Consider the following 13,788-nt stretch of genomic DNA (forward strand, 5'->3'; position numbering starts at 1 on the left):
ATAGTTGTAGACGTAGTAGTATAATAATATAGTAAATAAAATCTAGTAAAAAGTATAAAAAAAAAAAAGCCAGAAATAAGCTAGTTAAAAATGATAAATAGCTAGGAAAAAGGCCAGGAGCTAGATCAAATAATTCATCAGCTAGATCAGATCAAAAAAGGCTAGATTTGGCCTTAAATCAGCTAACATGGCAACACTGCTTTTAGGTAACGAGTAACGAATAACGACTGCCAGCGTGGCAGCGTTAGATGACAGCGCTCCTAACGGCTGTGCGCGGTTATCGAATGCCGACAGCGCTTCTAACGTCTGCCAGCGGTTTACCCCCCCCCCCCTATACCACCATAAGCTTAGCTTACAGGAGTAGGTAATTTTTATTATTTCTTAAAATAGGTACTTTGTAAATTGTGTTTTTCAAATAATAAAAAAAATATATCTCAGCTTACCATATAGGTACAAACATTTATTTATCTATACTATTATATAAAATTGTAAGGGGTTTTTTTTTTGACCGCGCTAACCGAGAAAACTACTAAACCGATATGGCTGAAATTGTTACTGTTATAGACACTGCTGAAGGTTTAGCACCACTTTTGTCAATAAAAAATGTGCATAGAGTTGTTATTAATTAAAATAGTGTAAATTGTAAACCTATACCTTTTTAGTAGGCAATACTCGCTGGCTGAAAATAAATAACAATCAAACTCTAAAACCATTAAACATACAATGTCTATGATGAGACGATAAAAAATATAATTATAAATTAATTTGAATTACTAAAAAGATTAAAAACTATTTTGGTTTCATCTTCAGTTACATTTTTGGTGTATAACACACTATGTGTCATTTTGTCATACATTTTTTTTGAGGGTTCAAACTTAAAACAATTGTCATTGGAGGCAGTTTTAATCAACTGTTTTGTGTGTAAAACACCACTTATAGTTTCTGTGACCAAACGATTCCGGAACTTAGTTTTTACCCCATTAACTGCTGAAAATACCCGTTCACAATCCGCATTCGCATGGGGCAAACAGATTACATCAAGTGCAAATGTACATAATTCAATGAAGGTAATGGAATATTTTTAAATTATAATACAACACCTACACTAACTTCAAATACTACTATTATTATATACAAGTAAGAATTGTACTTGCCAAAATGTATCCACTGGTAAATAAATTATATCTTCATTAGGATGTTTTGCTAAAGCTATTGGTAAGCTTCTCCACTGGTCATTGATTTGTTAGATCAAAATATCATTATCAACCAATCTGGGTACAACTTTAATCAGCGGAATTAAGGAAGGACAATTTTCTCGGTAAGTTAGTGAAACTGCATTTTGTGGCTTTAAAATTGACAATTTTGATAATACTTCATCACTCATATTATACCTTTTTTTTTATTTCACAGGATGCAGTCTGTAAAAACTTCCGGCATCTAAGGTATAAAAATATTTATTTAGGTATTTATTATAACAATAATTTACAACAAACCTAAGTCAATTAGTAATGATATAAGTACCTTTCGAAAAAATCTTTTCTACAAATATTATTATCTACTATTTATTTATCGACAATGTGCATCATAACTTTAGCACCTAAATACAAGTTTCAATCAATAACTTGATATTGGCCATTTCTCGGATTAACATCTGCAAGATTTCGTGTAACATATTCTCGTTTCAAGAAACACAACAATATATCTTGATAACGTTCAATAACCATGTCATGAAGATCAGTTATTACAACTTTTTTGGTTTGAAAATAAAGATTAAATCTAAGAATTAATACAAAAGCAATTAGCATAAAAGCAGTTAATGCAAAAAACATAAGCATAAAATTATTAATCAAACCTTGTGAACTTTGGTTATATCTTATATCCATTCCAAAAAATAAAAATATAGTTTTGTGAATGGATTAATTAAGGCATTGTAAATATGTTCTGCACACAACAAGCGCTGATTTAACCAAATGTCAGTAAAATATAATTTTAGTGCTTGCCATTGTTCGAGAATCCTTTCAACAACTAAATTTAAAGACAGCCAACGAGTTTGCGATGGGTGCAATATTTTGTGAGGCTCAACTTGCAAGAATGATTGAAACTATAAAAATTCAGCTTGTCTTTTAGAGCTACTTTTTAAAAAATTGAAAACATTTCTAGCAAAATCTTCACAGTTTCGGGGAAGCTCTTTGCAAGCCTCACTTGCACATAAATGTGCAGAGTGGCAAACACATTTAAGAACGAAAATACCCGGAAAATGTTCTTTAAAACGTGACGCAACAGAGTTGGAAGCGCCCATCATCACATTACAACCATCGGATCCAAACCCAATAATATTAGCTTCAGGAATGTTAAATTTTGAGAAGGATTCCATCAACAAATTAAATAGTCTTTCGGCGGCAGTAGCTAGACACGCATTTTCAGTATAAACGGAATGTAAATCCCAAAATTTACTCTCAACAACTTCAGTTTTTTGATTAAAATACCTATAAACATTATAACATATAATAGGTATATCATTTATTAGTAGTTATTATTATTATATACATTTACCTTATAACAACACATGATGTCTTAACAGATGAAATATCTGTAGATTCATCTGTTAAGATGCTGAATTTTCTAGCTTTTAAAATGTCTGATAGCTCTTCCTTTGCTGTTACACCAATTACATTTTTTACTATTGCACTAGTTTTAGTTCTTTTCATATTTATACCTTGAACAATTTTTGAATCCGGAAAACATTCTTTTAATAAATCAGGTAAATGGTCCGCAGCTAAAAAAGGAATATTATGCTCTGCCATAAAAGCAGACAATTTGATTTCGGCTCGTTGAACACAAAAAAATGAAGGAATCGGGCTTTGTTTTATTGTACCAGCAGCTTCCATTTGTTTATGCTTAATTCCTTTTGCATGTGATTTTAAATTTGTCAGCTCAGCTATCATGGATAGTGAACTTCACTATGGTAGCAAAAATATTAAAATCTAAGCAATTATCAATAAGTATAATACTCATATAATGTGATGAAAAAATACATTTAAACTTATATTTAGATAAAAACAAAAATAATGAAAATAAATCTTCGTGTGTTTTACCATTTACCAGTGATAGGTAATTTAAAAAATAACATTTTATAGATTACCCATAAATAAAAAAATAACTAAATAAAATTCGTGAACATTTTACTAATGAAAATTATAAAAACGATTACTTGTACCATCCAGACGTAAGTGTATATTACATATTATGCAAAATATGTGCGTCTTTCTTAAACACCCAGGAATTTAGCATCTCGATGTATGATCTTTTGTATCAAACTCAGAAAAATGATCAAATTTATCTTTTCGCACATCATCTGTTGGCTGACTAGAATCGACTTTTCGTGCTTTGGGTGTTGTTGAAACTTCATGACTATCTATGTACCTGTACGAGTATCTGCGCGAGGTTTTTCCCTATGTTTTAGTGGTACATTTTGGCTTCCTTTTATGAGATTTTCCGCAAGTGCCATTCGAAAATGTAGCAGATCTTTTCTTTTCTTTTTATTTATAATTTAATGGTCAGCGTCGTTTTTATATTGCAACCAACAGTTAAGAAATATTAGATCGAATGCACGGACAATCATACTTAGTGTCCATTTCTTTGAACGTATAAATGTTCGAAAATAACGGATGAGTTGGTCTACCTTATCGACACCGCCCATTGATGTGTTGTATGCTGTTATTATTTCCGGCCTTTCAATATTGACGTACATTTTTAATTTTTTATTCCAACGTCTTACTGTTTCCAACTTTCCGGACCCAATATAATTAGAAACCAAGGTAACAGACCTTGTATCATACCATTTTAACATACATAAATTACAATTCTCCATATCAGTTGAAATGTCAAAGGCTTGTACCTCTTCCCACTTTGGCTAATTGTTTATCGGTTAATATGGGAGGATTTGCGAATCTATTAGCACGAATAGTAATAACAGAGTATGTTTGGTTGGCTTGCAGTTGTTCAAATAAATTAAATATTGAAAAAAAAATTATCGAAAAAAAGGAAATGTCTATTTTTTTCAAGGTGTTTTGTTAAGTATAATACTACACTAGCGCCTAGACCAAATTTGTTTTGTGTACTTGGATCTACTTCAGTGGTATCCCCTTGATAAAGCAGTATGTTGTAAGCCATACCATTTTCACCACATAACAAAAATGCTTTTTACCCCACGGGCAGGGTTTACCTTTTACATATTGCTTCATTTGCAAATGTCCTTTATAAGGAACCATTTGTTCATCGACACTTAACCTTCTTTCAACCGGCAAGCTATTATATTTTTTAATAATTGCGTCGTATAGAGGACGAACTTTTATACATTTAGCGGTATTAATTTTTGGAATTTCTGTTTTTTTTTTTTTAGTTTTTCAATCCATAGATTGGTTTCTAACAAAATGTTTTACAATAAATGACTTCTCCATTTTTACCTGCCATTCGCTCTGTTCTTCAGTTCCTTGTAGGAAGTGACTCCTGCATCCTGCATTATTTGACTATATATAATGTATCTCGTCCTAGGTCTTCCTCTTGATCTTGTACCCTCTATCATCCTTCGATTATTACACTATGCTGTTCATCTCCATGCCTTAACGTGTGTCCTATCATCTGCCATCTCATTTTCTTTATAATGTCTATCAATATTTGTTTTTCATCTATTGTCCTCAGGATGTCTTCATTTAATCTTCTATCAATCCAGCTTATTCTCTGCATCTTTCTCCAACATCACATTTGGAAAGCTTCTAACATATCTTTTTCTCTCTTATTAATCGTCCATGTCTCACTTCCGTATAATACCACACTCCAGACGTATGTTTTTATAAGCCGTTTCTTCGTTACTATGTTCATATTTTTTGATGTTAGTAATTTTCTCTTTTTGAGGAATGTATTCTTTGCTTGACCTATCCTGCTTCTAGTTTCTTAAATTGATTTCCCTTCGTCTGTTATAACGCTGCCCAAGTATTTGAAATTGTCTACTTAGATAATTTCTTTATTTTCTAACGATATATTTATAGATGGTATGTTTTTCTTGTAGCATACTAGGGCTTTGGTCTTGGCTGCATTTATTTTCAGACTATATTCTTTGAACGTAATATTCATTACATTTAATGCTGATTGTAAGTCTTCCTCGGATGTTGCAAGAACGACTATATCATCAGCGAAGCGAAGCAATGTTATTAGTACCCCTCCTATTTTCACTCCAATTCCTTCTTGTTCTAAATAAAGTTGTATGACATTTATTGCTTTTTCAATAAACACATTGAATAATGCAGGTGAAAGTGACCCTTGTCTCACACTTTTTTAGATTTTGGCAGCCACTGTTGTTGTATTAATATTAATAATGGTTTCTTGTTCTTCATAAATCTTATAGAGAATACGTCTATCTTTAAAATCTATCTGTATTATTAATTTCTGTATTATCGATCAAATGAAAATTTCAGTGTAATGTAAAAAATCGATCGAGGGACATATTTTCAATAATAATATTCACAGAAGTAGCATTCTCCCAATATAAACGAACAAGGGGATACTTTAGACAACCCATTATCAAATGAATCCCAATAAACTTTTTTATTTCGTTATAATTGGTGGGTTTATATCTAGCTTGCGAAATTTGTATGGCATACAAATTTGTATAATAGACAATATTTTTTTTCAAATATATCTTCATCTAAATATTCATAAAAATAATCTGTTATGGAAGGCATTTCTGGTGGATAATTTCTTTCTTCTAAATCTTTCAATTTTAATTCAGGTGGACGAAAAGGAACTATATCCCATTTTATATTTATTTTTAGTTACATTAAAATGAATACTAGTCTGGTTATACTTATCTCAATTTCTGTTTCATTCAACTCGTCTTGGTCTTAACAATTGTTCAAGATCATTTAATAAGTGTTACAGCTCTTCATTATCGAACTGCTCTTCCGTTTCTTCGTCTGAAAAATCCAATTCGGATATATTACCATCACCCAATAAATTATAAAATACCTATAATACTACAAATACCGGGGCGTACCAACAATAATATTGTTATACTGCAGTATGACAAGCTAACGAAGTGACGATACGAAGTACGAACGTAGTGTCCCAATAGGCCGCTTTTGACGTTCGCGTTTTCTCGCGAGATTGGAAAGCGGCGTTCCATTCGTACACGAAAGAGTGCGTGTGTAAATATTAAATTGGCATTTAGGAAAGCCTTCAGGATTTAAACATGTTTCTGCCTGGTTTATCGTCCACGATTTGTGCGCATAATGCAGTGATGCGTAACACGTTGGCAAGGTGTAACAGAAATTTAATTAGTAAAAAGTTACTGGTTTGGTGCTTCTAAAATATAGGCCTATTTCTTCGAATTTAAAATTTTTTATATTTTTCTATTCCGACATGAGTGACTGGAGATATTTGTCAAAAGAATTTATTTCCGAGTTTTTAGACAAATATCGTGACTCTTATTGTACAGTCAAACTTTACAGGTAAACAATTCATCATTTCTATATTTAATAATAATTTTAAAAACCCAACCTTTTTTCATTGTAGGAGAAGACAAAGTTAACGAAATTGAACACACAGTTCAGTAATATAATGTTATCAAAAAATAACTAATTACAAATAATTTTCTAAATTTAAATAAATAAATCAAATTTTTTAACATTTAGTTGCATATTTTTGCGCATATTTCGGTTATTTTAAGTGCATATGTGCATGCATATTTCCTACAATGTAGGTGCAATAAGTCCCGAACCCTAATAATAATATACCCATTTAAAAAATATTCATTAATATTATATAGGTAGTGTAAATTGTATTTATCATATCTCCTTGAAATTCAACTAATCCTTCATCATTATAAAAGTGCATATATTTATCTCTGTTTATTTTGGCATCATCGTAAACATTTTTGGTACGTGTATTCATTCCGTAGTCCAGGAAGTTCATTATTACCATTTTCTCTCCAATCGCCATTATTTAATATATTGCTGCCATCTAGTCTATCAAACATTGTTGTGGTGACGTAAGAACTTTCTCGTTTTCTTAAGTTATGAAGTGCACATATCGCCAACACAGCATATGATGCCTGTTCTGGACTTAAGTGAATAGCTCCTTGTAATAACCTAAATCTTGATGCGATAAGTCCAAAGGTGTTTTCAACACAGTTCCTTGCTCTAGACAGTCTATAATTAAATATTCTTTTTTCTTCTGTCAATTCACGTTGCGGATACGGTTTTAAAATATTATCATGTAGAGCAAAAGCTTCATCACCAAGGAAAACAAAATTTAAATTATTTACGGTTTCATTATAATCTGGAAGTTGTAATTTTCCTTTTTTTAAGTGCTCGTAAAACTTAGTGAATTCTATTACATCTTCATCGGATAATCTCCCATTTTTTCCCACATCGACGTATATGAATTCATAATTGCTATTTACAATCGCCATCAAAACGATACTATAAAATCCTTTATAATTGTAGAATCGGGGGGTTGCAAAATTCGTATGTACTTTCCATCGATTGAACCACCACAGTTTACAAATTGCCATCGATCACAAAATCCCATTGCTACAGCTTTCCATAAATCTTTCGTTGTAGGGAACTAAAATAAATTTTTTTGTGAAAATGTATTTATACTGGTATATATTAAAATATAATGTATACTATTGTTATTATAATAATGGTCAATAGGTTAATTCTAGTTCAATTTCATACTTTATTTATTTGTATTTAAATAATTAAAAAGGCGGGCGAGTGGGTCACTGTAATTGATTGTGTTAAATTTAAATTCAATAATATATTATTTCAAGGGTCATGGTTATTGGTTTAAAAATGGTGAAAATTGGTAGAAATTGTAAAATCAATATATTCATCGCTCCGCTCCGAATCTAAGATGAACAAATTAAATTTAAACTTTTTTAACTATCGTTTAACGAATTTATATTATGTGTATAGGGCTGTTCAAATATACAAATTCATAATATAAACAATGATTTTGATGATAATGACCCTATGGTCAAAATTTAATCTCCGCGACGTAACATAATCATAACATTGAGAAGTGAGACTGTTTAAATTTTTGCCTGTGTACATCTCCGAGATTAGTATGCGACGCTTAATGTCCAGAAACAGGAAGTCGTCGTATGCGATAACCTTATTAACAATTGTATGTGATATTCATATAACTTATCATTATTTACTCATAGATATCACTTAGTAAATTACTACGGATAGCATAAATAGCATGTGAAGTATAATATTAGTACCTGTGGTTATCGCGGAGATGGTCCGGAGATTCCTAATTCCAGCACAATGACTTCGCATAGACTACACAGTGTCCGCCGTCCGAAAAAAAATGAAAAAAAAAACACTTCACTTCCACAAATTTTACAAAAGTACCCGCACGGGTTCGAACCCTAGACCCCTAGCTAATTTTACCTACGCCTAACCTACTGGGACACACTAACGAGATATCAATTGAATGATAATTGGTATATTGTAATGAATGCATTGCAATAATCACAAAATTAAATTCTTTAATAATATCAAAAACTATTTATTAGTTAGGTAGTTTTATTATACATACAATTTTAATATTTCACAAATAATTAAATAATTCAACTAAAAAAATGTATAATATTCATTCTAATAATTAATCATGTAGGTAAATAATACAAGTTTAAAGTCAATCAGTATGCAGCAATGCAATTGATATATATTTATTTTCATCAATTGGCACCGTAAAACATTTATATTTTAATACATTTAAATTAATTAAAAGTCGAGCTTCAGGTATAATTCCATTAACAGAAAATATTTTAAGTATATCTGAAGATACAGGATTAACAAAAAAAGGGAAATATATAAATTTAGTTACCTCTAGTTTAATGTTACCACTCAAAAAATGAATTATTTTATTGACTTTGACTAAATCATCATTATCAAGTATAAAATATGAATCTTTAACTTTTTTAGAGCTCACAATAAATTGTTTTAAAATAATTCTCTCATATAATGTTTCATTTATTGAATTATTTTCTATATGATCAAAGGGCAATTCATTTTCAAGGATAGAGAAATTCTGTGGAGTAATATTAGTTTGAGCATTTAAGTGTTAGATTATGCGATTATAAATATCTTCAAGTGGATTTTTAAAATTTTTAGAACTTTTTTTAATAAATTGTAAATAATTTTCGAATTTAAAAGCACTAAATAAATCTAAAGCACCATGTGTCAAAACAAAATCACAGACATGAATTAACCCATGCACATTATAACCAACATATTCTTCACCATAATTAGATGAATATTCACTTACAAATCTTTTCAACAAATCTTTAGCAAAGTAATTATGAGTGAAACAAGTTTCAGGGGAAATGAGGATGCGAACAGCAGAACTTAAAAGTATAAAATGTTTATATAGTGATGTTTTTAATCGGCCTTTTAATACTATTGGGCCAGTATACAGCAAAAAAGTTCTAAATTCTGTGGCCTTCCAATATTCAACTTCTTCTAATGTTCTAGGTAAACGATTAAACTCTGATGGTAAAAAAGATTTGATATTAACTAATTCTTGTGATACTTCATCAGGATTTATTAGTAGAACAAGCTTTTTACCTTTGGTCCAAAAAACAATCAACTTTTTAACAACACCGAGACATATGTTATGCATGTATTCAAGTACTACCGTTGATGTTATATCTATTGGCAATTCTTCCAATGGACTTACATCTTTATGATAGTATTCATCAAGTTTATTTCTAAATGTTTCATTGGACCTTAAAGGAGCATTTAATTCTAAAAAAGCCATTCGATTTTTTTATGAAAGTACCTTCTACTGTACACGAGTTACATCCATGATAGGCATTAAAATTTTTTACATTTAACACAAAACTTTTTGCAGGAGCATCACACACAATTTGGGAAATTTCAAATTTAAGTAAAATATCATTAATACACAAACCATTATTTATAATTTCTTTCATTTCTGTTATAAATGGATTTAAAAATTCATGACTCGAAGAAGGTTTTGTGAATTTACCATGATAAATTCCTACTGAAACTACAGTTTTTAATAATATTGGTACATTTGCAAAAAATATAAGTATTGGCCAAAAACTGGACTTTGAACTGGATGTTAATGGTAAACCATCAATGTTAACACTTAATTTTATCGGGATCTTATTTTCAATGTAAAATATATGAGGAGCTAAGATTTTAGTAAGCATAAACTCTACACCTAAATGTATATATGAGCCAGGATGAACAATACTAACTTTGTGGCTGTTTACTTTAGGAGTTTGTAGAAACGTTTTAGCTGTTTTTGGTACTTTTATACCAATAGATATCAGAATTAACAACAGTTCATCAACGCAGTTATGTGAAACATGGTATGTTATAGTGTGTTAACATGGTGTGTTATCACGCGCGTGTAAAGTTTATTGTGGGATTTTACAGCGATAACGTCTAAAAATAGTAAAATAAACTTTTAAAAATTAATTGTGATCACCATGCGATCACTATGTGCCAATGTAAAATGGGCATTAAAGTAAAAGATTGTATATAGTCTATGAGATGTAGCAAGGAAGTCGATTTGAGAAGTTACACTTGAGACCATAAAATGATAATCGCATAGTATTTAAAATCCTGAATTTTCTCACGGTACTCAAGTTAAATATATGTATATTATATAAATTTTAAAATTTTAAAAAAAGACAGTATTCTATCAAAGTGCGTCATTATAAAATGTATACAAATTAATAAGTTAAATAAAAATATTATATTAGACTATTTTTCAGGGTCTATACTTACAGGCCAATATTTTTATGTATTGAAACCTTGAACTTACACCAGTATCATATTTACTAATTTAATTTTCTAAGAATGTTATTTTATCTCTAATTTTTTTTCTGTATGGTTTTGTTGTATTGGAACTCCTTATAATAATTTTTATATCAGTTTGAATACTAAATAAAATATTTAGTAAGTTGAATATATTTGGATGTGGAGAATAAAATTGCGAATTAAACTTTGAATGAAACGATTCGCACGAGTTAGTTGTACGATAAATACTATTGCTTTTTTCTGCCCAAATTTCTGGTGGAAATGTTGAATCATTTGCAATATAATTTTCTACTAAATAGTCATTGAATTTTGTGAGTTTTTCATTCATTGGCAGTATTTCAGCTAATTCACCGGAAAAGCAATCCCCAACTGATTGTGGATCTAGGAATGGCAATCCAAATATATACGTTAAATATTGGCCTATTTCTGTATTTTGTATGTATTCTGATGAAAGACCAAACTTTTGTATTGCTCTATACCAAGATTGTCCAAGATGAAATCGGCAACCACGAACTTTAGTCAATGGCCAAACGGCAAACTTCATTTATTGCATTATGTATAGTTATTTCAAAATCGACATAAATCCTTTCTAAATCAAACATATTATTGTAAGTTACACAATAATTATCAATAATTCGAAAAATATCGACATATGATTCTTGTTTTTTGTCTTTCAGTTAAGTGAAAACTAAAGGTACATAATGATTGTTTTTTATTACATGAATTGTGAAAAATTGTTAAAAAAAACTGTGCACAGTACGAAAATGTTCCATCAACGTAAAATGTGGTTGATTGACTAAGAAACTTTAAATTTTCATCCGTACTGAATAATAAAATCCCTTTTTCCGCATTATTAAATTGTAAAAATGTATTACCTTCATACGTTTTTACGTCCATGTCTTTCAAAATATCATGCACCTCTTGTTTACTGCGAGGCAAATTTGGTAGTAAAAATGCTCGAGCTTGAAATATAATGTGTTTTATATATGTCACATTAGTTGTAATTGCATTTGTATTATTCTCCCGTAAATATGAATGTAATAACTTCGAAGGGCGTTCACACATATTTTCAGTGGCCTTACGTTTCAAGTTATTGCTTATTATTTGACGTTCAATTTTATTTTCTTCGTCCGCATCGTGGTTATGTTCTACATTGCATGATGTCCACACGATATCTTCATTTTCCAATACTTTTAAATTGGCAGTGCATCCTCTTTTAGTACATTTATACCGAAGCACTAGCTACGACATGGCGGTTTCAGTGGCGTAATAACAGGCTATTAATAACCATTTAACTGATTTTTTTCTACTTTATTTGCAAAAAATGAAAAATACAATAAGATAGTAAATACTAAACACAATTTAGTGCCTATGTATGTAGGTAAATTCTTTAATAATAGAAAAAAATACCAAGGGGGGAATTGATCCCCCCAAATCCCCCCCCCGTAAATACGTCACGGCGTCATGTTATAACACATTCAATTATGAAATTTGAAAGTGCTTCTGTTAAAAATAAATCACGGAAAACTAGTTTTAATTAAACTGCAAAAAGTTTTTCAATAAATAATGGCTTAAGGGTTTTAGAAAAAATATCAAAAATACTAAACAGTGAAATTGACAGTAATTTAGATGACTTCAGTGAATTTCCAGAAGACTACAGCAATGATATTGAGTACTTAAAATAGTTACAAGATAATTACTTCAGTAAATGTCGAACGGTCATTTTCAGAGTATAAAACAATATTACCGAACAACAGAAGGGTCATTTCTATATGAAAACCTCAGAAAACATTTCACCATCCAATGCAATAATGACGGTGAGATTTTATTTATTTATTTATTTTTCAACTATTTATATATAATATTGTTAACATTTTATTTTTCAGAAAATCCATTGGAAAATACATAAAATCCTTAAAGTCTCAAAAATAAAGTTGAATTTTTTTGTAATATGAAGATAAAGATTTATTTATTGTTTTTTTTTATTTCATAGTTAGAATTTTTTAGTTTTTTTTTGTAATAAATTTTTTTGCTTATTTGAATGCGCTTAAATAATGATATTTTCAGGCGCTTATTTTAATGATTTTAAATGTTAAAATAAGTCCAAAGCCCTAGTTATGAGAAAAGGATTGATTTTTTTAAAAATGTGACATTTTTTAACAGTATTGTGAATTACTTAAGCTTTGACAATATATGTTTGCTATTCCAACTCTAAACGCAAATGTAGAGCATTGTTTTCAATATTAACGTTTAATGCACACATGAAGGGAACTGAATGAAAGTAGAAAATATTGAAGCTATTTAACAAGTTCAAACACATTTTTAAACTAACAAAATCAAGTTCATATCTGTAAACCGGGGGTAAAGGACATCAAGGCCATTTTTGAAGAAATTTAGTTAGCTTCATGTCCTGGTTGTACAGTTTTTGCTCTACATTAAGGTATAAGGCACTATGTCCAGTTATCAAAAGTAACAGAAATAAGGAAATGGAAAATAAAACCATGTCCATTTTCTTTAGCGATAAAGGTAATCAAAAATTTGACTTCCTCTAAAATTACTATTTTGTGAAATGGTGTCCTGTATCTCCGGCCTACTGATATTATAATTGATTGTTAATTTAAAAATCTTAATTTATTAAATTATAATACATAAAATATTAATATGATAAAATTAAAAATTTTAATTTTCATAGAATAATTATTTTATGAAGTTTTTTTTATTGATCTACTCACCTTACGTATCGCAATCCATCATACTACAATTCAAAGCAACATAATTACATTTTATTATCACTCAATTTTACGATTTATTTTACATAAAACAATAAGCAAAAATAGTTTTAAATGACATACATATAATATTGTATTATTTCAAACATAAAATACATAATATGAATATAGTTGATTTCACAATATCTACAATT

General features: G+C 29.7%; 1 protein-coding gene and 1 pseudogene across 1 annotated transcript; both read right to left on the minus strand.

The window, feature by feature from the left end:
* Positions 1–814: 814 nt before the first annotated feature.
* On the minus strand, positions 815–2,945 carry LOC111026309 (annotated as a pseudogene).
* Positions 2,946–9,021: 6,076 nt separating this feature from the next.
* Positions 9,022–9,833, minus strand: LOC111026333. The gene has a single exon (XM_022304392.1). It carries the CDS (start codon positions 9,829–9,831, stop codon positions 9,136–9,138), a length of 696 nt encoding a protein of 231 aa, XP_022160084.1. The 5' UTR covers positions 9,832–9,833; the 3' UTR covers positions 9,022–9,135.
* Between the last annotated feature and the right edge of the window lie 3,955 nt (positions 9,834–13,788).

This window comes from Myzus persicae, unplaced genomic scaffold, assembly GCF_001856785.1.
Source record: "Myzus persicae strain clone G006 unplaced genomic scaffold, MPER_G0061.0, whole genome shotgun sequence".
NCBI classification, from domain to species: Eukaryota; Metazoa; Arthropoda; class Insecta; order Hemiptera; family Aphididae; genus Myzus; species Myzus persicae.